At 34.4% G+C, this 24994-nt stretch overlaps 2 protein-coding genes, 1 non-coding gene and 2 pseudogenes across 3 annotated transcripts; 2 read left to right on the plus strand and 3 right to left on the minus strand.

The window, feature by feature from the left end:
- Positions 1-1760: 1760 nt before the first annotated feature.
- Positions 1761-3097, minus strand: LOC120176842 (transcription factor RAX2-like). The gene is made up of 3 exons (XM_039183159.1): positions 2894-3097; positions 2650-2779; positions 1761-2560 (listed from the first exon to the last, which is right to left on the minus strand). The coding sequence occupies exons 1-3, from the start codon at positions 3027-3029 to the stop codon at positions 2014-2016; spliced, it is 813 nt and encodes a 270-aa protein (XP_039039090.1). The 5' UTR covers positions 3030-3097; the 3' UTR covers positions 1761-2013.
- Positions 3098-5387: 2290 nt separating this feature from the next.
- LOC120176855 (glutamyl-tRNA(Gln) amidotransferase subunit C, chloroplastic/mitochondrial-like) lies at positions 5388-7859 on the minus strand. Its single transcript, XM_039183168.1, has 6 exons — positions 7592-7859; positions 7466-7506; positions 6912-6967; positions 5916-5967; positions 5740-5825; positions 5388-5627 (listed from the first exon to the last, which is right to left on the minus strand). The coding sequence occupies exons 1-5, from the start codon at positions 7850-7852 to the stop codon at positions 5750-5752; spliced, it is 486 nt and encodes a 161-aa protein (XP_039039099.1). The 5' UTR covers positions 7853-7859; the 3' UTR covers positions 5388-5627; positions 5740-5749.
- A 1465-nt stretch (positions 7860-9324) lies between these two features.
- On the plus strand, positions 9325-10779 carry LOC120176865 (annotated as a pseudogene).
- TRNAG-UCC lies at positions 9329-9400 on the minus strand. The gene has a single exon. It is a non-coding gene; the product is annotated as a tRNA-Gly (tRNA).
- Positions 10780-19061: 8282 nt separating the features above from the next.
- LOC120176871 lies at positions 19062-24191 on the plus strand (annotated as a pseudogene).
- The last annotated feature ends 803 nt before the right edge of the window (positions 24192-24994 follow it).

A 24994-nucleotide genomic window follows, 5' to 3' on the forward strand; every position in this document is an offset into this window, starting at 1 on the left:
CTAATATAATATTTTAAAAGTTTACATCATTTTATATGAAATCTTCCCTTTGTCCATGCATATATCCTAATGTTTTTTTTAATATGAATATGGCATTTTTGTTTTATTTAACAAATATGTTTCTAGATTTCAAAACGTGGCACTTATGTTCTTTTCATGAATAAATTGGTTATATGTAATTGTTAAAATGTGATTCATTTAAATTTAGTCAACGATATCGATGATAAAAAAAGATATTATTTTTCTTGTAAAATTTGAATTTGAGTAAATACGTTTACGAAATATATGTGTGTTTTCAATAATTAAGAAAAATGCTAAACAAATATTATCTCGTAATATAATCAATAAACTATTAAAAAAATACCCATTTGGTGACTTAACAAATTCTAACATGTATCTCAATTGTTGTTTGAATGTCTTTTTATCCACATTCGTAAAGTTAGGGGGGGAAAGGTAGCATTTTGATTTTTTCCCCTTAACAATACTGTTTTTTATATGTATATATGGCTAAAAAAGATGTTTTGATTACAAAACTACCATTCCCGAGAGAGTAAAACGAATGCACCATGTGGTCGTAAGAGAATTTTAGTACCAATAAGTAGATGCTTGATTGAGACTGCCAAGTAATCCGTTGTTCCTTGCTCAACAAAATAAAAATAAGTTTAGTCATTTTTTATTATTAATCTCAATTATCTATTTGTATTTATTTAACGATATTAAATTTATGTAAAATTAAAAAGATTTTATATTGTATAATACGATTCTCTGTTTTGAAAACCGGACCGGACCGGCCGGTTCAACCGGGAACCGTTGCTTAGTCCGGTTCAATCTAAACCGGTTGAACCTCTATTAGTGAACCGGCCAGAACCGCTAAACCGTTCGAACCGGACCGGCTGAAAACCGGAAAAAACCGGGATTTTTGTTTTTAAAAAAAAAAATTAAACCAAACAACGTCGCTTGTTAAACGAGCCAAGTCGAACTCGAGTATTGCTGAGCTCGATTCGAACTTGAAAACTTTAACAGTAAGCTCAACTCAACTCAAACTCACAAGCTAAAAATTATCAAGTTCAACTCAAACTCGAAATATAATATTGAAACTTGAACTCAAAAAGGCTTGAACTCAAAAAAAATTAGAAGCTCGATTGAAGCCTAAAATTCGAGCTTGATTGAAGTGAAAGAATAATTATATAATTATAGTTATATAATTTTGTTATGATTTTTTTAACCCCAAATTTATTTTTTAATTATAGTTATATAATTATATTTATTATTTAATATGTTTTATCTTAAATATTATGTTGTAGTTAATTTGAATCATTTTATTTCACTTGATTTTATGGTTTTTAACTTATATATGTTATGACTTGCTTTGAATATGACTTGTGATATAAAAAAATATTTTTTATTAAATATTTTTGGTATTTTTATTTAATTTTTAAATAATTATGACGTCGTCCGGTTCTTCCGACCGATCGAACCAGTAAACCGGTAGCATGACCGGTTCGCTAACCGGTCCGGTTCTGAAAACCATGATACGATTGTATCCCTATATATATATATATATTGATATAATACTTAAACTATCTAGCATGTTCTTCAAAGTTTTAAATTAAAGATATTATATTTAAATACATTAAAATTCATTATCTTTAAGAGATATTAACTGAATTAAGATTCGATCGAATATATATACCAAAAAGTGATGATTATATATATAATAGGGTAAATGGGATTCAAACATTGAAAGTTTAAGGGCTGCATTCAGAGAACCAGACATATTTAAAGACTAATTGACCATAAAACATCAACATCAGAGATTAATTTAAAGCTACACTTACTTGACTTGAATCCACATCGGAGGTTAATATAATATATTTTGTTTATCTACATAAACCCTAATGTCCACATCATAAAAAGAAACCACCTTCTTCTTCTTCTACTTCCTTTTGTTGTTCAAACGATTCCACGTTCAGTATCGGTTAACAACGCTTTGACTCAGTCCCTGAGTAGCCTTTATGTCAGCGACTCAGCGTGAGAGAAATCAACTAAACTCGGAACACCGATCTCGCCATTGATGAACTCGTAAGGGAAGTCGAAGTTAAATTGTTGTTGTTGCTGGTGGTGGTGATGATGATCATCGACCAGAATACCGCTCGAATCTTCTACATATCCGTTACCAGCGGAATCCGACACGGCGGATCCTTCTTGGGATGAGACGACGACGACGTTGTTGTGACTGATGTGCAGAATTGGACACGAGGGTGACAGAGAAAACCGCATGACTTGGTCCAAAGGCAGGCTTTGTGAGGTACCGCTACTGCTACTGACAGAGAATCCATAGCCGACATCAGATAAAATCGGCAGTGGGGTTGAATAATAAGGCAACGAAGCAGCAGCAGCCTCTGGTTTTTTAGCAGCACTGATCATAAGACCGCCATTGTTGTCGATATTAAAGCTCGATAATTTCCCGGCGAGTAACTTCTTTTTCAACCTGGTGTTCCAGTAGTTCTTCACGTCGTTATCGGTTCTTCCGGGGAGTTGCGACGCTATCAGAGACCACCTAAAAAAAACCCAAAAAAACAACCACAAGTTGGGTAAAAGTAAAACCCAGAAAAGGCAAAGACAAAGTCGAAGACGAAAGCAACTTGCCTGCTTCCCATTTGACTATAGAGAGTGAATATAACGTTGTCTTCTTCTTCAGTAAAACCTCCATGTTTGATGTCTGGTCTGAGATAATTAAGCCACCGCAACCGGCAGCTCTTGCCACATCTCTTTAGACCTATAAACAAAGGACCAGTGTCTTTAGTTTCTTGCAGGGGAAGTAGCAAAAATGTAAACTAAAACATGTGGAAAAAAACCAGTGAGAAATCTGTGAAACCCTAGTTTTTTGTACCGGCTTTAAGGGGCAAAGCGATCCAGTTGCCACCGGTGCCATGGGTCTGAAGGTAGTTTTTGAGAGTGGCATCTTCTTCAGGAGACCAAGGGCCTCTCTTCACATTTGCTTTGTCACAGCATGGAGCTCTTCCCATGGCTGACACTAAAGGATTAACAGTCGGAGAACACTGAGAGATGAAGGCCTTTTCCAGAAAGATTTTGAGGAAAAGAGAAACAGTGGGCATTCTCATCTCATGGTTAAAATTTGGGGTTTATAAAGTTGGTGGCTTATTTTTTTTCAACTTGACTGGTCAAATTTGGTTCTCATCCCTGTACTATGCTCAAATTTGGAATTAGTTCTTATAACCATTTCGATTCATGGTGTTGATGTTAGGAGCGATCAAAATTCGATTAGATTAAAAAATTAGATTCTTTTACCTTAATTTGACACTGAAAAAATTGATTTGACTCAAAAAATAAAAAAATAAGTTATAAAATAGGACTCAACTAAATCAAAAAACAATTTTAATAATTAGTAGATTGATTTTTAAGTTCGAGTCAAATCCCTCAATTATGCATGATATTTGTATATTGCATATGAAAAATATGAATAAATATATATGTATATTGCATATGGTTATAGAAAGTCATTTAAATTAGAAAAAAATAATATTATAACATTATAAATATTTATAATTAAATTTAAACAGAAATTCTAACAACTTAATTCAACTCGAATTTTTTTAAATTAAATTTAAGTTATAGTATAAGACTCATCAACTCGACTAATTCGAACAAAATTTACTCCACTTGACTCATCGAATTTTCACCTATAATTGACATTTTTCTGTTGGGGTCGATGTTTTGAAGAAAGTTCACATCAACAGTTTAGCTAAAATAGTTTATGGCGTTAGTTATTTTGATTCATTATGTTATAAAATGAGGCTTAAATGTCAAATTGGTCCCTCTAATTGTATCCAAAAATTAAGTTAGCCCTCATGATAAAATAAGCCCTTGAAATTGTCTTAAACATTGAAAACACCCCTTAAAGTTTTTTTTTTAAAATAATGCCTCATTAAATCGTGATTAAAAGCGAGAACTCACTTGATTTTAGATACAATTAGAAAGGCAAATTTTATATATTAGCCTACAAATAAATGACTAAATACAATCAAATTAAAGTATAGGAACTAAAACCATAATTTCGATATTTGCTTTTGGCCTTTTTTCCCCTTGCGTCTTTCTTGTCTGTTAAGATAGTAGGACCCACTCAACCTGATTGTTTGATATTTGATATATATTCGATTCATTAATCAATTGATTTAAATTGGGTATTATATAGATTCATTATAGGAACGCCACTCTCAATCAAACTTGTTTTTTTTCTTCATAATATTAAAATTCGAGTTTTAAACATTGATTAAGGAATCTAACACCTTAACTCATTAAACCAACAGGATTTAGAGTGTCATGTTCTAGATCATTCTTGAAGGAATAATTTAATTAGGATTTTGGGTAAATTAGAAAATGGTTTAACTAGAGGGAATTTTACCACAATGAATCTTTGATTGCAACCCAGTAGTAAAAGGAGAATTTTACCATAACGTCTGTATTTATAATGCAGGTAAATTTTAGTGCAAATGAAATAGACCCGGTGAGCTTTTACTTAATTTAAACCTAGCAATATTTTTGGCTTTTAATTTTACTACCTCTCTTTCATCATCTCTAAGAGAAAGAAGTGGCATATTCCCAACTAGTGTGAGGCCGTAGGGGTGGCAAACTTTATGATAGCTAGCTAGGGTTTTATTATTATATTTATATAATTATTAAATTAATTCAGATTAAAATTTATAGAGATAGGACCACTTTAAACACCTACCTTAAACAAAAAAAAATTAAGCATCTAAAGTAAATAGAGTACAATTTGAACATTTTTTCATTATACATAATTTTTAAAAAAAAGTTTGAAGGCTTTATGCACCTTAAGCCTAAAATTTATATTTTGATCCCAAAAAATTGTGAAGTTGCAAACCAATAAAATGAAAAAAAAAATTGCATTTGGATCCAAAAAAATTATAACTGTGAATTGTGATTCCCCCAACATAATTTCTGGTGAAAACAATAACCATCAACTAAGATGCAGCTAGCTCAGCTTAGCAACACACTTTAGCCATGAGGATATTGATTCCAATCACAAGCACTTTAAATATGCGATGTAAAGCCCAATTCCGGCCGACAAGATCATTGATTGCTGCCGTTGAACACCCGACATGGGTGCTTTTAAAGACCCCAAGTTTCTTATGGGAATGGAATGTTGTGTTGTAGAAGAAGAGTATTATTGCTAGAAATGAAGCAGAAATGTCAAAGGGATTAAGGTTCTCTTTATGTATTTGCCTGAACAATGATTTGGTTGCCTAGTATTACTGCAAATTTTCAACTAGATAAACTGCTGGGTCGGAATACTCTGTCAAAGCTCGAGTGCGTCGCCAATTGCATGTGAGATTTAGACGAGCTCGAAAAAGCTAAACCCTATGACTAAACCATTTATTTCATTGAATAATCATGAAGGGGACATGCCATCAAAATTACCTTTCCCAAGATTACCGATTTCAACAGTTCTGCTTATAAAAACATAACACTTACAGAGACACGTTCTCCTATATTGAAAAGCTTCAGGAAAACCCGAAACACATTTGTTTCAAGAGAAAGCTTCCTTCCTTCCCTCTTATTACTCGATGATCATCTCCTAAGTTCTGCGCATAGAGGTACCGGTGAATGCGTATTATGATGTGAAATTATGCTCTTCCGAAGCAAATGTTAGATAATCCAAGTTCATATTTATGTAATTAAAGTATAATGTAATACCCGAATAGTGTCACTCCTTGTTCAATACTTTAGGAACTTTGATATATGGCTTCTCATAACTTGGAACAGACGCTATCAGTGCTTCCCTGTTTAGAACGTATTCGAAGTTAAAACGCCCTAAGAATAACTCAGTGAAAGAAAATGTACAAACCAAATTCTACATTGCAGGTACTCACTTGTTATCAAATGTTTCCGGAACATCTTCGCGCAAATTATCGCCTTCGGTGTCTGTAAATAAATAGAATGGCAAAAAAGCTCATTAGAGCTTAATATTAAGAACGAAATGCATCTATTATGCCACATTTTTCATACATTAAAAAGGTCATCATCGTAGCTTTGATAAGATATGCAACTACAACTAATACTTCTATTAGTTGGAGCAATACCGGGTGTTAAGCACAACTAAGAAGACTGTACCACAACTCAAATAGACAATTAATCAAGTGTATCGAAACTACTTTGCATGGTGTATACATACATATATATATATGCTATATATGCCTTACTTTGCTCTGAGTGAGAGCCGTTTTTGTGCCTAGAGCATGCCTTTAACCTTTGACAGAATAGAACTGAGCAACTGGATAGAAACTACTTTTCACGGATACGTTAACGAATGCCTCAATCATGTTTGATTTTGATGCAACCCCATATTTTAGTATGTTCTCATTCGAACACATACACAAATGTAAGGCGCAATTGCAACACGACTAAAAAGAAGGAAATATGAATTCGTGTAAGTGGTAGTCCTCGTAGCTTTGTTAAGATACGCAACTACAACTAGTACTTTTATTAGTTGGAGCAATACCAGACACTTCGGGTGTTTTAGCACAACGAAAAAGAATGTATCACAACTCAAATAGACAATAAGTCATGTATATCAAAATTACTTTTCATGGTGCATGCATACACACACATGCATATATGTACGTGTAAATGTGCCTTATTTAGCTCTGAGTGAGAGCCGTTTGTGTGGATAGAGCATGCCTTTTGCCTTTGACAGCATTGAATCTAGAAACTGTATAGAAACTACTTTTCACCGATACATTACTAATGCCTCAATCACGCCATATTTTAGTTTGCTCTCATTCGAACACATCACAAATGTACGGCGCAATTACAACACCGAATAACAAGAAGGAAATAAGAATTTATGTAAATGAGTTTCTAAGTACCTGCTCTAAGAGCTGGCTCCACATTGTCAAGATCAACAGCTTGAAGTTGGCCAAACCTGCAATAAATAACCCAAGAACCAAACCAAAATTCCAACTGTTGTTTTCCCATTTTCAAGTTGTAATCTTCAAAAGTATTACAAGCATAATAACCACACAGTATTTGCAAAAGCTTCATCTTAAAACAAGGATTCAGTACACAGGAGGTTACTGAACTATGCTCAAATAATCTTTTTGATCCCTTAACTTTCAAAACTTACAAAATGGTCACCGCAATAATATTACAGTTCTGTAACAATTCGATAATTGTAATGACCATTTTGTAATGTCGCAATGATAACAGTTCGATCCATTTTATAGTTTTCGAAAATTCAATGATAAAAAAAAAGGATAATTCGAACAATAAGCTGATAAAAAATAACAGTTAAAATCGCAAATAAAAACCTAAGATCCAGCACCCAGTTTGTTGAGAAATCTCCAAATCATTCATCAAATATCAATCTTTATTTAAATTTAAACCGGTTCTCAAAAATCCTTTATCTATCTATACATAATACCAGTCTATAACTTGTCGAATTTTGGGAGCAAATTCTTCAACCTGAAACCAAAGTGAAAGAAAGAATGAGAAAGTGAATTAGAATTGAGGGGAGTGGGGGGGGGGGAGAGAGAGAGAGAGAAGAAACCTCATTAGGGGAAAGGGAAATTCGAGCAGTTTCAGCCAAGCGAGGCAAATCCGGTGGCTGCAAAGACGACCTTGTTTTCATGGAGAAACTCCGGGTTCTGAGATTGTTGTTAATAATTGGGGAGAATGGTTTTAAAAAAGAAGAAGAAGCAAAGGGAAAACTGGGTTTGAATTTGAAGTTGCTGAGCATCAGCAAAGCTCTGCTGCTCCCCATTGCGATGCTGAAGGGTTGTTGGATTGAAAACTGCTTCAAATACCCCATTCTTATCTTGAGGATTCTTTCCACTTCTATTATTAAATTTTAAACAATTCAATTTATTCACTAAAATTTTAATTTACTTTAATTTTGATCACCCCATCTTTAAATACTTAAGGACATTATGATGGTAAATTTTCTTTTTAAAAATTATGAAATTGAACATTTTTTACCTTTTTAAAAAACCTTCTAATTTAGATTTTTTTATTTCTTGACTACGGATATTTTTTTTCAAATTCTAATAGTGAAGAGGTGGAAAAAGAATATATTAACTCCGTGTTGATCGAACAATGGATATTATAGATTAAAGTAGTTTTACGTTTCACGAGTTTTGAGTTGAGTTTCATGAATTTTAAGTTGATTTAAGTACAATCTAAATTCAGAGGGTGATAGTAAACAATGAAACGAGTTCGGTGATATCTTAAGTTATTAAAAAAGAAAAAAAGAATCATAATTGCAATGTTGATACGACACATGGATAAAACTGTAAAATTTTTCTTTTTGAAAGAAGAAAATAAAATAAAAAAAGAATAAAAAATGACATGATGATACATAGATTCTAAATAAATAAATAAAAAGAATAAAAAATGCAGTAATCATGCATGAATCTTTAGTCTCTACTTCCTAAAGCTCCCATATGTTCATTGTAAAGCTCGACCGAGATGATTTGAAGCAAAAAGAAAGTTCATCTTTAGCCTTCTGCAACTCCAATACAGATTTCCACACCTCTTTCATTTTCTCTGATTTTGTCATGGTGTTTTTCCTCTATATTCTTTCCACAGATTTCGTCCATATTTTCTTCCACAAGCCAAGTTTCAGAAGCTAATCCCCTGATAATGTCCTTTACACATCATCGATCCTTCAAAAATTGACTGAAACAATACGTTGAAAAAACCTGGAACATAATCAATGAGGGTTGAGGTTCGAGAATTTTTATCTGGTGAGCTTGTCAACTTATACAAATCCAGAAACAAGAAAACTTGAACTTTTAAATCGTGAATGATTCAAAATAAACAACTTATACCATCAAGGAGGCGTCTGTGTTGATAGTGTACATATGCATGATTATGTCCCCTGTGGTGAACAGCCTTTGTTTGCTAGAATGGTTCTACATGACGTCACGAACGTAGATCAAATCTTGAACGGAAGGCGTGTAGCTAAGTTCCGGATCAACGGTAAATACATATGGGCGCGAAAGTATGAATTGAGAGAGTAGGTACACCGAGGAATGTTGATGGTAGTAAATTATAGCCAGTGTCCAACATGTAGGTAATCTACTGTCTTTATGACTTAAAAGGCTTTCCTGTATGCATTGCTGCATAAATGTTTGCCAACTATGTATTGTTTTATGTGAATCAAAACTGGACTTTATCAGTGCAGAGTTGAAATATGCACCTTAGGAGCCAAAGGCACAAAATCTGATATTTACAGTGACAGTACGGTAGCCTTTCTTGGTTGACAAAGGAAAAAATTGTGCAATGGTGCGTTTGCCGGGAGTCGAACCCGGGTCTATTGCTTGGAAGGCAATTATCCTAACCGTTGGACTACAAACGCTTGATGTAAGGTTCGTTAAACTTGTTATTTAACATTTATGTTTTAACAACAGATCTTGTTATTAAATTATGAGTTCGTTACCTTAAATCTTATTTTAGTTTCAAATTTTGAATTTAAGTATGATTTTTTTAATAGAAGTTACTAGTATTGTTAAAAAGTAAAAATATTAAAAAATTAAGGCATAATATCCTAGTAAACTAAATACATAATTTGAATATTTTCTTATAACATTGAAACTAGTCACTTAGATTATATAAAGAGCATACATGGAAAATGTTAAAAGTCCAACCAAAAGACTCAAGTAAAAAATAGATACGAACAATCTAATTACATCAGCAAACGAACCATAAAAAGGGATTATTGTGATGATTTGAGCATTGAACAAATTTAATGTTTGATTCTTATGTTTATGTTGTTTGCTTGATGTAGTATGTTGCCTCTTTAGCGCGAGCACTCATTTATTGTCATGGAAAGCATGTAATACACAGAGATGTCAAACCCGAGAACCTGTTAATTGGTGCACATGTGATTCCTAACCTATGGCTTTATTTGTTTGGTTATCCAATGAAAATCTCATTGTGCTTATCTAGTCCAGTTGGATTTGCTATCAGGGTGAACTAAAGATTGCAGATTTTGGATGGTCAGTGCACACATTTAACCGCAGGCGGACTATGTGCGGTACACTCGATTATCTCCCTCCTAAAATGGGTATGTTGTAAGCCATTAGACCTAAGGGATTAGCTCTAATTCCTGCACCTTTTGTCGTTTTATTATGGTTTAGCGCATTCTTTATCGAGCAGTCTGTAACTTCATAGATTGTTCTTTATGTTTTCCACAGTCGAAAGCGTGGAGCATGAGCTGGTGTAGATATCTGGAGCCTTGGTGTGTTGTGTTATGAGTTTCTTTACGGAGTTCCTCCTTTTGAGGCCAAGGAACACTCCGACACATACAGAAGGTAAATCTGAGCTGCGAAAACTAGGAAACATGATTAAAACTTTTGGATACTTTTCGATTTTGAGTTAAAATATGCATTTTAGAAAGGTTCGATTCTATCTGCCATAACTTTTCCGCTTTTCACCTCCACTCATAGGATTGTGCAAGTGGATTTGAAGTTCCCTCCTAAACCAATAGTTTCATCTGCAGCAAAGGACCTCATTAGTCAGGTATCTATCGTTGCTTGTATTACTTACCGATAAAGACGATGCTCCAGCGTCGACGTATTATGAACGTTTAACTTTAGTTGCAGATGCTTGTCAAGGATTCTTCCCGGTACCTGCCACTGCATAAGCTTCTTGAGCACCCATGGATTGTTCAAAGCGCTGACACATCTGGCATCTATAGAGCTTAAGATACATTTGTTCCTCCAATATCATTTTATGATGAAGATTGTTTCATATGTAACAACGATTTAATATAGTTTAAGATACATTTGTTCGTCTAATATGTAGCAAAATCAGCTTAAGCTAAAACATAATAACAATGATTATTACATGGTTGAATAGTAATGTTATTTTTACGGGACTTTAGAACATCGATAATTTATTTACTTTTAACGTTCGAAGTTATTGCTTTTTAAAATGTTGTATATTTACTTCACTCCTTTTTTTTCACACGGTTATATAATGATTAAAATTTTAAAACGATTATCAATGATCATTAAAACTTACCGCACTGTTATAAAATGATCTTTAAAGTTATTGAACTGTTGTTTAAACTTGACAAATTTGTTACTATTTTAACGTTGTAAGGACCATTTTGGAATCATTTAAAAAGTTCAATGACTATTATGTAACATTTGAAAGGTTTCTGACTAAAAATATCAATTTTACATAATTCAGTGACTGTACTTTGTTATTTTTTATTAATTGAATGATTTATTTATGATTTTTTAAATTAAATGGTACATCTGTAATCTTAATAATTAAGATTATAATTGAATGACTTGTAATCTTAATATTTAAGATCATAATTGAATGACTTGTAATCTCACTATAGGTGACATGTGATGTAATTTATCTAATAAACATTAAAATAACGTTCCCTGATAGAAACTTTTGTGTTCCGTTTCATTCGTACCAAGGATTGTGAGCTACTTGAGATTGTTTCTGTTAAAGTTTGGTCAACATTCGAATTGAATAGACTTGATTCACTCAAATTTTTAACGAGTCAAAGCGAATTACTTGATACTTAACTTGAAAAACTCCTGAGCTACTCGAAAAAATAATATATTAAAATTTTAGGTTTTTAAATTAAATTATTAATAATATTAATATTTATATGTTATTTAAAAAAACGCAACGTAAGAATTTTATGTATTTAAGTCCGAGTTCAATATCGAGTCGAGTTTCAAATTTTTTATTTCGAATTTGATTCGAACTTGATAATTTTAAGCTCACGAATTATCAAGTCGAGCTCAATTTTAATGTTTTCAAGTAGAGTTAAACTCAATAATACTTAAGCTCAACTCGACTAGTTTACAACCCTATTCGTAACTGTGGTATGATCAATTTGTGACAAGTGATTAACTAAGTAACTCATCTGTAATCTTTTAATATTATGTGCTCTGCTTATGATCCTACTAATACTTAAGTGATATTGTGTAATTTACCCTTTTTATTCGGGAACCGATCCACACCTTCAAAAAATCAAAAGAAATATCGTAAATCCGGAACTAATTATTTTTAGTAGGCCATCAAATATGGGTGAATTCACGAGATAATGTTCTCGAATTTTTTTTTCACGATATGGTGCACATCCCAGATTAATTGTTGGAATGGGGTGAGTTCAACAGTGATCGCCATAGGACGCCATGCAATCCAGGCGACCTTGGAGGACGCCATGCAATCCAGGCGACATACGGGGTGACATACGAGGGTGACATACGAGCCATATACGAGCCATACGAGCCAATAGGGAGCATGCAACGAGCCATATACGAGCCATACGAGCCAATGGGGAGCATGCAGGAATAGAGAGCCAATGGGGAGCATGCAGGAATAGAGAGGTCGCCATGCAGCCTAGGCGACCTTGTAGGTCGCCATGTAGTCCCGGCGACCTTGTAGGTCGCCATGTAGTCCCAGCGCCATTCCCATCATCCATGCACATGCACAGCCACATAGATTCCTTCACGTGCTCCCCGCTGCATGCCTACAGCTCCCAATGCATGCATGTGAACCATTTGAGCCAATGCATGCATGTGAACCATTTGATTATTGGTACAATAATTGAACCATTGCTGCGTGAAATCAGCTGATGATATCATAGCTGCAATTGTACAATTATTGGTGAAATAATTGAGGCAGCCGGTTATAAAAGAAAGAAAGAAAGGGAGAAGAGATTGCAGAAGAAAGGGAGAAGAGATTGCAGCCGAGAAAGAAAGAAAGGGAGAAAGAAAAGAAAGAAAGGGAGAAAGGAAAGTAAGAAGAAGAAAGGGAGATAAGGTAAATTTTTTTATATTTAAATTAGTTTATTATTATAAATGTTTAATTTGTTAGTTTAGGGTTTAGGGTAAAACAAAAAGCAGTTAATTAGTTTGTTAGTTTAGGGTTATATGATTGTTAGTTTAAGTTATAGTATACATAAATTAAAAATTATTTAATTAGTATATGTTTGATAGTTATATAGTTAAAAAATAATTAATTAGTTTGTTTTGTTAATAGTTAGTTATATAAAAAAATTATTTAATTAGTTTGTGTTAGTTAAATAGTTAAGTTATATTTGTTTGTTGAATTTATATTATATAAAAATTAGTTAGTAAGTTTATTAGTAGTATATTATAATGAAAAAATAGTTTATTAGTTAGTTTTAGTTATATAAAAGAATATTTTATTAGTTGTTTAAGGGTTTAGCGTTTACGTTTAACTTATATTTTAAAAAGTTTAGTTTGTTAGTTTATTAGTTTATTATATTATAAGTTATTATATTAAAGTTTAGTGTTGTAAATTAGTTAGTTAGTTTATATTAGATTATATTAAATGATTTTTTAAATATTGTTGTTTAATTTTTTTTACAGATTCATTCTAATGGCTGACCAAATTCCACTGTTGAGGCTTGACAATGAACATATTTCAAGTCATTTGGGAATAATGGTGAATAAAATATTTGTTTAATGAATTATAATTAATAAATATTTGAATATTATTTTATGATTGTGATAATTTTTTTGAAATATTTAATTGTAGGAGGACGAGCAGCGAGTCCTTCGTCTTCGACTACATAAAGTGCCCAAGCCACACCCACTAATAGAAGAAAATTTGCAAGAGGCTGGATTTTGGTATATAACATTTGTGCGAGATTACAAGTTGGTCACAGGTTTGATCAGTGCGTTGATTGAACGTTGGAGACCAGAAACGCACACGTTTCATTTGCCGTGTGGCGAATGCACGATAACTTTGGAGGATGTGGCAATGCAACTCGGGGTCCAAACTAATGGGATGCCGGTGGTAATGTCACATAAGTTTAATAAGGTGGAACAACTTTGCAACTTGTTTCTTGGGAAAGCGTCCGTACCACCAGAGTGTAAAGGGTGGCGGGTGAGGTTGTCATGGTTGAAGAATGAATTTCAACTTCAATCAAATAGTACGGAGCACGAAATTATATATGCAACACGAGCATATATATTACAATTGATTGGGGGAATTTTGATGCCTGATAAATCCGGTAGTTATGTTCACACTCAGTATCTTCTTTTTTTAACAAACTTTGAGAATTGTAGGCAATATAGCTGGGGTTCGGCGATATTGGCGTTCTTGTATCGTGAGATGTGCAAGGCGTCATTAGTCGTGAATGATAATAATACAATAGAAATCGGTGGATGTCTGTTGCTGCTACAATCATGGGCTTGGCATAGACTTCCGTTTTTGACACCGATTAGTTGGACTGCGGTTGACTTTCCACTTGCCGGAAGGTAATATGAATCCTCTATTTTAATATAAAATATTAATTAAAAAATATTTATTTTGATTAAAATTATTGAACAAAATGTCTCTATTTTTGTTTTGATTGATATACAGATGGAGGCATAAAATTGAAGGCACAGGGTTGGTGCACAACACCATTAAAGAGTTAAGGTTGAAGATCGACATTAAGGCCAAAAAGGAGGTATGCATAATTTGTATTTTTTTAATTATTATTTAAATTAACTATATTATTTGATTTAAATAAATTTTATTATTTTTGTAATTTTACAGTTTAATTGGAGACCATACATGAATGAAGAATTATTTGCGTTGATACCGCACGATATTTTAGATGTGTTTCAATTTTGGTGTGCTGTTACACCATTGATCAATTTTGCTTTTGTTGAGATCCAATTTGGGGATAGAGTGCTGAGGCAATTCCACTTCCACCAACCTATTCCGCGGAGTCTATGGGATCATGACCTCCTCCAAAACTTAGATGGTCGTCGTCCAGTGAATTGGGTTGAGACGCATGACGACCTGCACAGATTTGATGGTCGTCGTAAAGAAAGCGTTAATTGGGTTGAGAAGCATGCAACCTACATTAATGCTTGGAACAATAGGGCTTCATTCATGCCAACTCTTGACGCCATTCAAGACGACGACTTTAATTTTGAGACTTCGGCTTACCTTGCTTATTTTTTGGATAATGGAAAGCCGTTTCTCACAACAATAGTAGAGAGGCGACAATTTTTGAGGTTTAAGAAAAGATTTGGTAAAGCTGAATACTCTCTACCGAGTGGGAGTGGGAGTTCATCTCTACAAACTGAAGCGGAAATGACCGATGTGGATAATAGCGCACCACAATCGTTGCATAACGCAATTGATGATTCTACTGGCCCGGCATACATACCAGAGTTTGTGCAGCCTGAGGCACCCATCTATTCTCCTACGTTTTCGTCGACGTATGACTTTGAACACATGACAGTTCAAATACCCCCAATGAATGAGGGGGATGGGTACAATACTCCTGAGCCACAACGGCCACAACGTATCAAACGTCCGCCCCGACTTACCCATGCTGACTATCTCGCTACGAATATGTGCGTTATGAAACTGGTCGATACTATTCTTGCCAATATGACGGATACAAAATGTCGGATATGCATACGGAGGTATCCAACGACTTCCTGGTCGTTCAATTGCCGCCAAAATACCCGTTCCTCTATCGGATATCAAGCAAACTCCATCTTCACGAACGACATATTGACGTAGATTGGTCAGAAAGAAATCCCAAGCCTCTGTTGTCTCTCCCTCAACAATGGTGAATGCAATTGGGAAGATATTTCGCTCACCATCTTGAGCAACTGTCATCAAAAGTACATGCCTATATTGACCATACAACCACGTACCATCTACTTGGATCATACGTTTGCAAAATGGAAATCCTTCAATACATGCCTTGAATGCCCAAAATAGTCTATGAAATATTTTCTTCCCTGGCAGAAGTTGACCTTCTTCGTCATATGCGGGCATGGTTTGAGACTTCACTATAGTTCCTGGGATAAATCGCTTCATTGCTTGTAGCAAATGTGGTAGCTCATTGTACGATGTATCCCAATCTCCATACGTCAACTTCATTGCCTTCATTTTCGCATTCCACACCTTGCCATATTTTACTTGATATCCAAATTGGCTTCGAATAGATGCAGCTAACACTGAACAAGATATCCTTGGATCCTTTTCAACCATCGCCTTAACGTATTCACATATTACATCGGAGTCCAATAGTCGGTGGTCTTGTTCGATGGAGTTTCGCAAACATGTGTGCGAACCATTGTACCTCGTGATGACCCAAACATCGTGCCTTTGATTTTTCGACACTCTGATCTTCCACTTGCACTCTGGGCCATATTTTACACACTTTGCGTATAGGGTTTTCTGGTTGGACTCTGCAACATGGACATCAACATGGCATTTGATGCAGTACTCTTTAATCGCCAGCGTAGCTTCATTTTTTCCTCTGAATTGCACCCCAACTGAAAATTCACCAGAATTATCGAATGATTCAGTCATTTGGTACGGAGGTAAATGTGGCATGTCTGGGAATTAAGGTGCCCTCATTGCATCATAATCTATCTCGTACATGTGAGGAGTAGCTTCATACGGTGTCGGAACTTCATCAATTGCACCTCCACCTAAAATATTTTCGTCGCCGCCCAAAACGGGTTCTTCAGTTTCTTCATCTTCGCTTGAATCATCATGAATTTCTCCCCATCGATTTTCAGCGTCAATATCAACAACCAATTCCGGTATGTTTCTCGTCTCATACTCTGCTGCTGTAGATGTCCCCCCGACTTCATTTACACTTTCCAATAGTGCCATAAAACTGTTCGGGAACCTGTATGTCGGCTCCTCAAACTGACTATATAAAGCCATTTCAGATGGATTTTGAGCCACACCTCTTGATGACCCAGGAACATCACATATGTTACGCACATAAACAAATAATTCAATAACTGCTATATTGGTTGACTCATGTAATCCAACCATGGTTCCAATATCATCATCTTCTTCAAGTGGAACTGCAGCATATCTGACTGGGTTAGAGCATATCATAAACCTATACCTCAAACCATCAACTGCAGCTCGAATTTTTCTTTCTATCTTATGCTTCATTTCTATAAATGCGATGTCTTTTTTGAACATCATATTTATTGGTTTTTCAGACTGAAAAACTACTCCGACCTCATTTTCCATAATCTGTCCATTATAATGGACAATCGTAAAAAAGTTGCTGCTCATTTTCTCTACAAATAAAAAAATAAATTAATTTAAATTAAAAAATTAGATAAGATAATTTCATAAATTATTAAATATAATATAATTTACTATTATATTAATGATTAAATAAAATTTATTATTTAACTTGATTGATTGCTTACTAATAAACCTAATAATAATTTGATAATTACTATTAATCTAATGATTTGATATTTAATAATTTAATAATAATATGATTTAGTCATAATCACTAATAATTATTTATTATAAATATTTAATGATTTAGATTTGATACTAATCATTTAGTAATTATTACTAATAATAATGATTAGTTTGATAATATTTTTTATTTTTTAAAAATATCAAACAAATTTGTTAGGCAAAACTGTCGAGATAATGTTCTCGAAATAATTATTTCGCGAGATAATGCGTTGTCCGGATTATTTCATTCAATTAATTTTTACTTCTTACTAATATACACATACAATGTAAATTAAACAAAATATTTTTAAAACAACACTAAATATTTTTAAACACAATATTTTTTAAAACGGAAATTATCTCGCACAAATTAGTTTATATAATCTAATATAAACTTACTAACTAACTAATTTACACATACACAACAACAAAAAATGGACAACAAAAAATAATAAATTACTCACGTCTTTATGCCTTCTTCCTTTACTTTCTTTTCCTGCCTTGTTTCTTTCTTCGAATCAATCTGTACGTGGGCAAATATTGTGAAATAATGTCCTGTATGTGTAAACAAAATATTTATTTAAACAACAATAGCTCCCACAAATTAATTTATATAATCTAATATATTATAATATACCTTAAACTAATAAACTATTTCTTTATTATAATATAACTTAGTTAAAATAACAAACTAATTAAGCACTCATTATTTTTTTTATAATATAACTTCAACTTCAACGAACAACCTAATATACGTTTAAAGACACTAACAAATTAATTAATATTTTTTATATTTAATAACTTAAACTAAGAAACTAATTAACTAATTTTTATATAATATAATATAACTTAAACTAATAAACTAATATAATATAACTTAAACTAACAAACTAATAATTTATACTAACAAACTAATTAACTAGATTTTAATTTTACCCTAAACCCGAAACTAACAAACTAATAATTTCATATAATAAACTAAATTAAACAATAAAAAAATTACCTCACGAACTATGTTTGAGCCTTTATCTTCTTTTCTTCTTCTTCCTTTTCTTTTTCTCGGCAAAGTTTATATGTGCTGGTTCTGCTTGTGCTTCTACCCTAAACCCCATATCCTTTATATAAAGTAACTGAGCGTTGGACATAGTCATTAAATTTGATTGTTGAAGCAAATAATATTAGTATTGTCGTCTAACTATTGAGCATTGAAAGGCTGACAGCTAAATTAACGCTGCAATAACGCAACTATAGATGCAACACATACAGCTACGGGTGCAGGAATCTCTCAGCTATGATGCAACGCATGCATGCAGCTACAGCAGCTACAGGACAGACCTTGGTCGCCGAGACTCCATGGCGACCTACCTACGCCGCCGTGACCTACACCGTTCGACGTGCATGGCCATGCACAGTTCCCACGTCCCATGCACAGCATGCATCTGCATGGCCATGCACAGTTCCCACGTCCCATGCACAGCATGCATCCCCTTCCCCATGCATTCCCACGTCCCATGTTGATTGCATGGCGACCTTTGCAAAATACACACAGGACGCCCGGATGCCATGGCGACCTTGGAGGTCGCCCGGATTGCATGGCGACCTCCAAGGTCGCCTGGATTGCATGGCGTCCTATGACGATCACTGTAGAATTCACCTCATTCCAACAATTAATCTGGAATATGCTCCATATCGTGAAAAAAAAAATCGAGAACATTATCTCGTGAATTCACCCCATCAAATATATATATATATATAAATCATTCAAAAGGAAGAAAAAAGCATACCAAACACTCCCTTTTGGGCACTGTAACGGCGAAACCTCCTCTCTTTTCCTCCCAATTTTCCTTCGCATTCTCGATCTTCATCACGTTTGCTTGATCTATATCAGATTTGGGGTTAAATCCAAGCTTGCGTGTTTTAGTGTGTTTGGTTTACTGCAGAAACCGATGAAGACTCAGAGCCCTAACGGGTCTTTTCCGCAACAATCATCACCGTCCAAGCATTATGGGATTACGAATCCTATATCCCTCGCGGGGCCGACTGAGGCTGATATTCATCGGAATACGGAATTGGAGAAGGCAATATTAGCCTATTGTTTTGAGGATCTTCTTTTGTATTTTTAATGTTATTTAATTAACGATTTTGTTGTTGTTGTTGTTTATTTTTGTAGTTTCTGATAGAGGCAGGACTTTACGAGAGCAAAGAGGGAGCTGCGAAAAGAGAGGAGGTTCTTGGCCATATCTCTAAGGTAATTAGCAAATAGTTGAGTTTGTTCTGCTTGACGTCTTCTCGTTTCCAGAAATAAAAAACTAATTATGAAAGAGTAATTTAGTTAGAATCCTCTATTACGATCCCTATGTCGTAAAAAAACAATTTTTTTAGTGGTTTTGAGAAAGTGATTTCCCCCCTTATAGATCGTAAAAAGATGGGTAAAGCAATTAACTCTTCAAAGAGGCTACACTGATCAGATGGTGGAGGAAGCAAGTGCAGTCATTTTCACTTTTGGATCATACCGTTTAGGGGTAAGCAGAAATTCCTAATTGCTTTATCATAACTGTTATTTGATAAACTTTTGTTCTAATCTTACCGACATTTCTTTGCAATAATAGAAAAATGGTTTGAAATCTTTCATGCTCGTTTAGCCTGCTATGGTAGGATTTATATTTTTTTCTTCTGCACAAGTCACATACATCTTTTATATTTAGTTGACAAGCAAAAACTTACAATTTTGATAGGTGCATGGACCTGGGGCTGACATAGACACTTTGTGTGTCGGGCCATCATATGTGAACCGAGAGGTGTCTTTAATCTCACTATTTATTTTGTTTAGCTTGAAGTTAGTTGTTGGTCATTTGATTTGAGTTTTATTTTTGTACAATTTGAATTTTTCCAGGAAGATTTTTTCGCCATTTTGAATGATATTTTGGCTGAGATGGAAGAAGTTACTGAACTTCAACCGGTTCCAGATGCTCATGTCCCAATAATGAAATTTAAGTTCAAAGGGATATCTATTGATCTTTTTTATGCTAGTATATCTCTTTTGGTTGTTCCAAATGTAAGTTTACAATCCTTTTTATTCTTTTTTTGGATCAACCCTAGTCAAATCCACTGCATCTCTTATAATCAGGTGAAAGTCAAGAATGATTACCTGTACATAGTGCTTCAAGTTGCAAGCAATTCTATGCCAAATAACTCTTTCTGCTTCTCCCTTCTTTATTTTCTTGGTACTTTGACATGGTACCTATATTTAAGTACGGTGGCATTCAAATATGGTATTCTTTTAACTAAATCATCATATCATTATTCTTGACTGATGGTCAAAAACTTTTTCACCTGTGACCTTTCAGTTGTTGTTTTCCTAAATAGTTTCAAAAAGCAGATCAACTTCTGGCATAGATTTTAAAAAGAAACAGCATATTTGGATGGTTTTGTTTGTCCACAAAATTAAGTTGACTAAGAGTTGGGATTGGCAAATGTATTATTTTCATTATGTGAAATTTGCTATGTAATATATGGTTCCTGTGATACATAATTAGATGTATGATGAAAAATGTAAACCTGTAGTGTAATGTCTCAGTAGTGCTGCATGTGTAGTTGCTGGATACTTTGATATCTATTTTGTTTTAAACTAATCAACAGGACATTGACATCTCAAGTGAATCTGTGCTGCATAATGTTGATGAGCAAACTGTTCGAAGTCTTAATGGGTGTAGGGTTACTGATCAAGTCCTTAAACTTGTTCCAAATGTCGAGGTGAATACTTTATATCCCTATCAGCACATGTTTTATTATTTGTCTAATTTTGTAGTCTTCTAATCTACCACACGATTGTAGCACTTCCACATGACTCTTAGATGTTTGAAGTTCTGGGTAAAGAGGCGTGGAGTTTATTCCAATGTACGTTTGGTATTTATTTTTTCTTCATTGTCTTCTTTGCCTTAAAATTATATTCCTATATTTCTGTTTTTATTTTATAGGTTACTGGGTTCCTAGGAGGTGCAAATTGGGCACTTCTAGTTGCTCGGGTGTGCCAACTTTATCCCAATGCAGTACCTAGTATACTGGTATCTCGGTTTTTTAGAGTATGAACTTGGCTTTCCCATCTGGGATCCTCGCAAGAATCCTCGGGACCGTTTCCACCAAATGCCTATAATAACTCCTGCGTACCCTTGCATGAATTCCAGTTACAATGTATCTTCAAGCACACTTTGTGTTATGATGGAACAGTTCCAATTTGGTAATAGAGTATGTGAGGTGCGATAGCACATGGCTCTTTTGTTAAGTTCTAGCTGCCTATATTGAAGTTTGAACTGTAGATGACGTATATTGTTGACTTGGTCATTTTATCTTCTTGTAGGAGGTTGAGCTAAACAAAGCTCAATGGAGTGCTTTGTTTGACCCCCCATCTTTTCTTTGAGGCATACAAAAACTATCTACAAGTTGACATAGTTTCTGCAGATGCTGATGATTTGTTGTCATGGAAAGGCTGGGTGGAGTCGCGACAGAGACAACTTACCTTGAAGGTGAAATATTAACTTGTCCATTTACTCTGTTGAGCTTTAAGTTGTTTGCTTTATTTAATCATTAGTATGACTTTGAAGATGATGTTTCCTTTCCGCACTGCAGATAGAGCGGTACACAAATGGAATGTTGCAGTGTAACCCTTACCCAAATGAGTATGTTAATACATCCAAGCAATTCCCACATTGTGTTTTCTTCATGGGCTTGCAGAGGAAAGAGGGAGGGAGTGGTCTAGAAGGTCAACAATTTGACATTCGTGGAACAGTTGATGAGTTTAGACAAGAGATAACCATGTACATGTACTGGAAACCAGGAATGGATATTTATGTTTCCCATGTTCGTAGGAGGCAGCTCCCTACCTTTGTTTTCCCTGATGGATATAGGCGGCTTCGATCACTGAGGCATCCAAGTCAGCATACTGGAAAAACATGTGAAGAAGTCACGAGGTCCCGCTCAGGCTCTGCAGAAAGACAAATTAAGAGAAAACATGATGATGCATCAGTTGATGAGAAATTGAACAAGCCTGAGAAGCGAGCCTCAATTAGCCCCCCGAGAATGAAGTCGGTTTCTCCAGATATTATAACAAACAAGTCTGGTGGAACATCTCATATTAGTAATGTTCAAGCAGTTAAAGTGCAATGTTCAGAAACTGGGGATGTTGATACCAAATCTGTTGATAGGCTGTTTGGTGGGCGGTTAGACAGTGAAAAAAGAAATGTGGAGATTACAGTTCAGCATGCTAGAACTTTTGATCGAAGGTCTTTCACCGTATGTGGGCAGACTTCTTTAGCTGTAGATAATTCATTGGTGGTTAGAAATGTAGAATCACCTGAGCAGATGAGAGAACCAGTTAGGCAGGATTTGCTTTCTTCATGTGAAGTTCTTGATTCTGAAATGAGGGAAACATGTAAATCTGGATTGAATCAAGAGAGAATTGCAGGTTTGGCATCAGCTTTGATCAATGATCCAGAAATTGGATCTTGTAGGAGAATTTTGAACTGGAAAGGAGTTTGTGTTGAGGTTGATCAAGAGGTGGTCAAAGCATGTACTCGAACAGCAGCAGTAGAACTTGCTGAAAGTGTATTTGTGTCGAGTACCAATGTGCAGAACCTCAATTGCAAGGTGAGTTTCTTTGTTTGAGGTATTTGGGTAAAAAATATTAGCTGAGGGCAGTGATAATAATGGAAGTTATGGTTTTTGTAAGAGTCGGGGATCTTTGCAGGGCAGTATATGCAGTTCTGATTTGGAATCACTTCTGGAAAATGGACATCTGAAAGCAAGTGGCGTTTTCCAAAGTAGCTTGTCTGAGGAGTTAAAGGTTTTGAATCCAACTCTTAGACATAAATTACTTGCATTAGTTCTGCCTTTGTTTTGCTGTTAGTAGAGGTTAGCTTCTTTGTTCCTTTCTGTTTATTCTATATTCTCGGGTCATTTTGGCTGGCAACCCCAGTTTTTATATTTTATCCAATGGGGCTTTGAGCACAGAAAGGGTTATGATGAGATGTTTAATGGATGAGGGAACAAAATCTTGGTATAGGATGATTTTGAGCTTCTTAATACAATGATCTTCTTTTCCGCTTAAGGAAACTCTAAGCAATTTTGTCTAGTTTTTTCCTTCCCTCATCTCTCTATAATGTTAATTCTCAGCCAATATCCTAACTGGTGCATATGTGGTGGCAGGTCCTGCACCACCATACGCTCTATGTTTCCAGTAACTGTGCTTAACACCTTGAATCTGTCTGTTTTGTGTGTAAGGCTCAGATACTTGACCCTCTTCTTATTTCTTATTACTTCTGTCAACAACTTTTGTGGACCTATTTGCCTAACTAGCTTTTTTACCTTGATTTTGTTGTATAGCCGAGTATCTCAGTCGGAAAGATTGTAAATTCGCGAGATGGTACTAGGTCAGATTCTTTGCAGAAGCCACTGATGAGGCATGTCTCTTTAGGAACTTCTGTTTTGTTTATGCAAATTATGAACTCTTTTTGCTGTTCTGTTTCTTTCTTTCTTTTTTCATTATTTTTAACAGATTGAGTTTGAAGTCGATGGCATAAGGTGTTGTAGATGATGACGGGTTTCGGAGAAAATCTTTGTTACCAAAGGAGTATATGGCTGGTACACCTTGGTAAGTGTTACATTATTAGCTGGGCTTACATTAAGGTTTTACAGGTATATATACCGAGTGTGACTGGACTAGCAGAGCATATTTGGCTGTGCTGCGTTGTTCGGCTCATTCTTTTAGGTGTGGTGTTTGGTTTGTTAGGGTAGGAGGGGGAGCCAAGAAGCGCTCTACTTAGAGTAGTGGTTCTTTTGCATTCCCTCTTTTTGTTTTTGTTTTCTTTCCCCTTTTGGTACTCGAGTGGATGCTCTGCTTGTCTCCATTCAGGAATGAATTCATGATGAAATTGTAAATGAAACTGGAGTGCTGCCTTATCATTCTCAGATTTTGGTTTTCAACTTCTTTTTAATCTTTTATGTTTTACTTTGGAGGGTATTTTATATGTTGTCCTACAAAAGTAAATAATAAAATTCCTTGGGTTTGATTAGTAAGAATGTTTAATTGGTTTATTTGGTTGGTGATCTAACTGAATTAGTTAAAATTGAAATAATTAAAAAGATTAATCGTTAATCGAAATAATTTATTTTTAAAATTATTCATTTAATCGTATAAATTTCAGCTGATTTTATTAGTTATTGAATTAATAAAATTTGTTACGAGTTTTCCTTTAACATTTAAATTAACTTAACTAGGTTTTAAAAGTTTAATGGTAACGGAAAATAATTAAAAATAGTTAAATGAGTTTAAAATTAATATATATATAATATATTTAATAATTTCGGTTAAGTAAGAAATTTGAACTGATTATATCTGGAAAACAAATTAACCATTACCAATCCGATCAATTAACAAAATCATTTAATTAAATGATCACACTTCACTCCAAAATATAACTATAGAAAATAAAAAATTGTTAAACAATTTATATTTAATTTAAAATATTAAACACCAAAATTTTAACCAAAACCCGGAATAACCGATACGGGTACGGTACCGATGATCGACATAATCATAATTCATAAGTTCATTCATTTCGGCGACAACAATATCATGCTTGTGCTGACCCAAAATGCAAGAGAGTAAATAAATAAGAATTCTACCAACATGGGATTAGGCAAAAGACAAGAATAT

Source organism: Hibiscus syriacus, unplaced genomic scaffold (genome assembly GCF_006381635.1).
Source record: "Hibiscus syriacus cultivar Baekdansim isolate YM2019G1 unplaced genomic scaffold, ASM638163v2 tig00112259_pilon, whole genome shotgun sequence".
Classification (NCBI taxonomy): Eukaryota; Viridiplantae; Streptophyta; class Magnoliopsida; order Malvales; family Malvaceae; genus Hibiscus; species Hibiscus syriacus.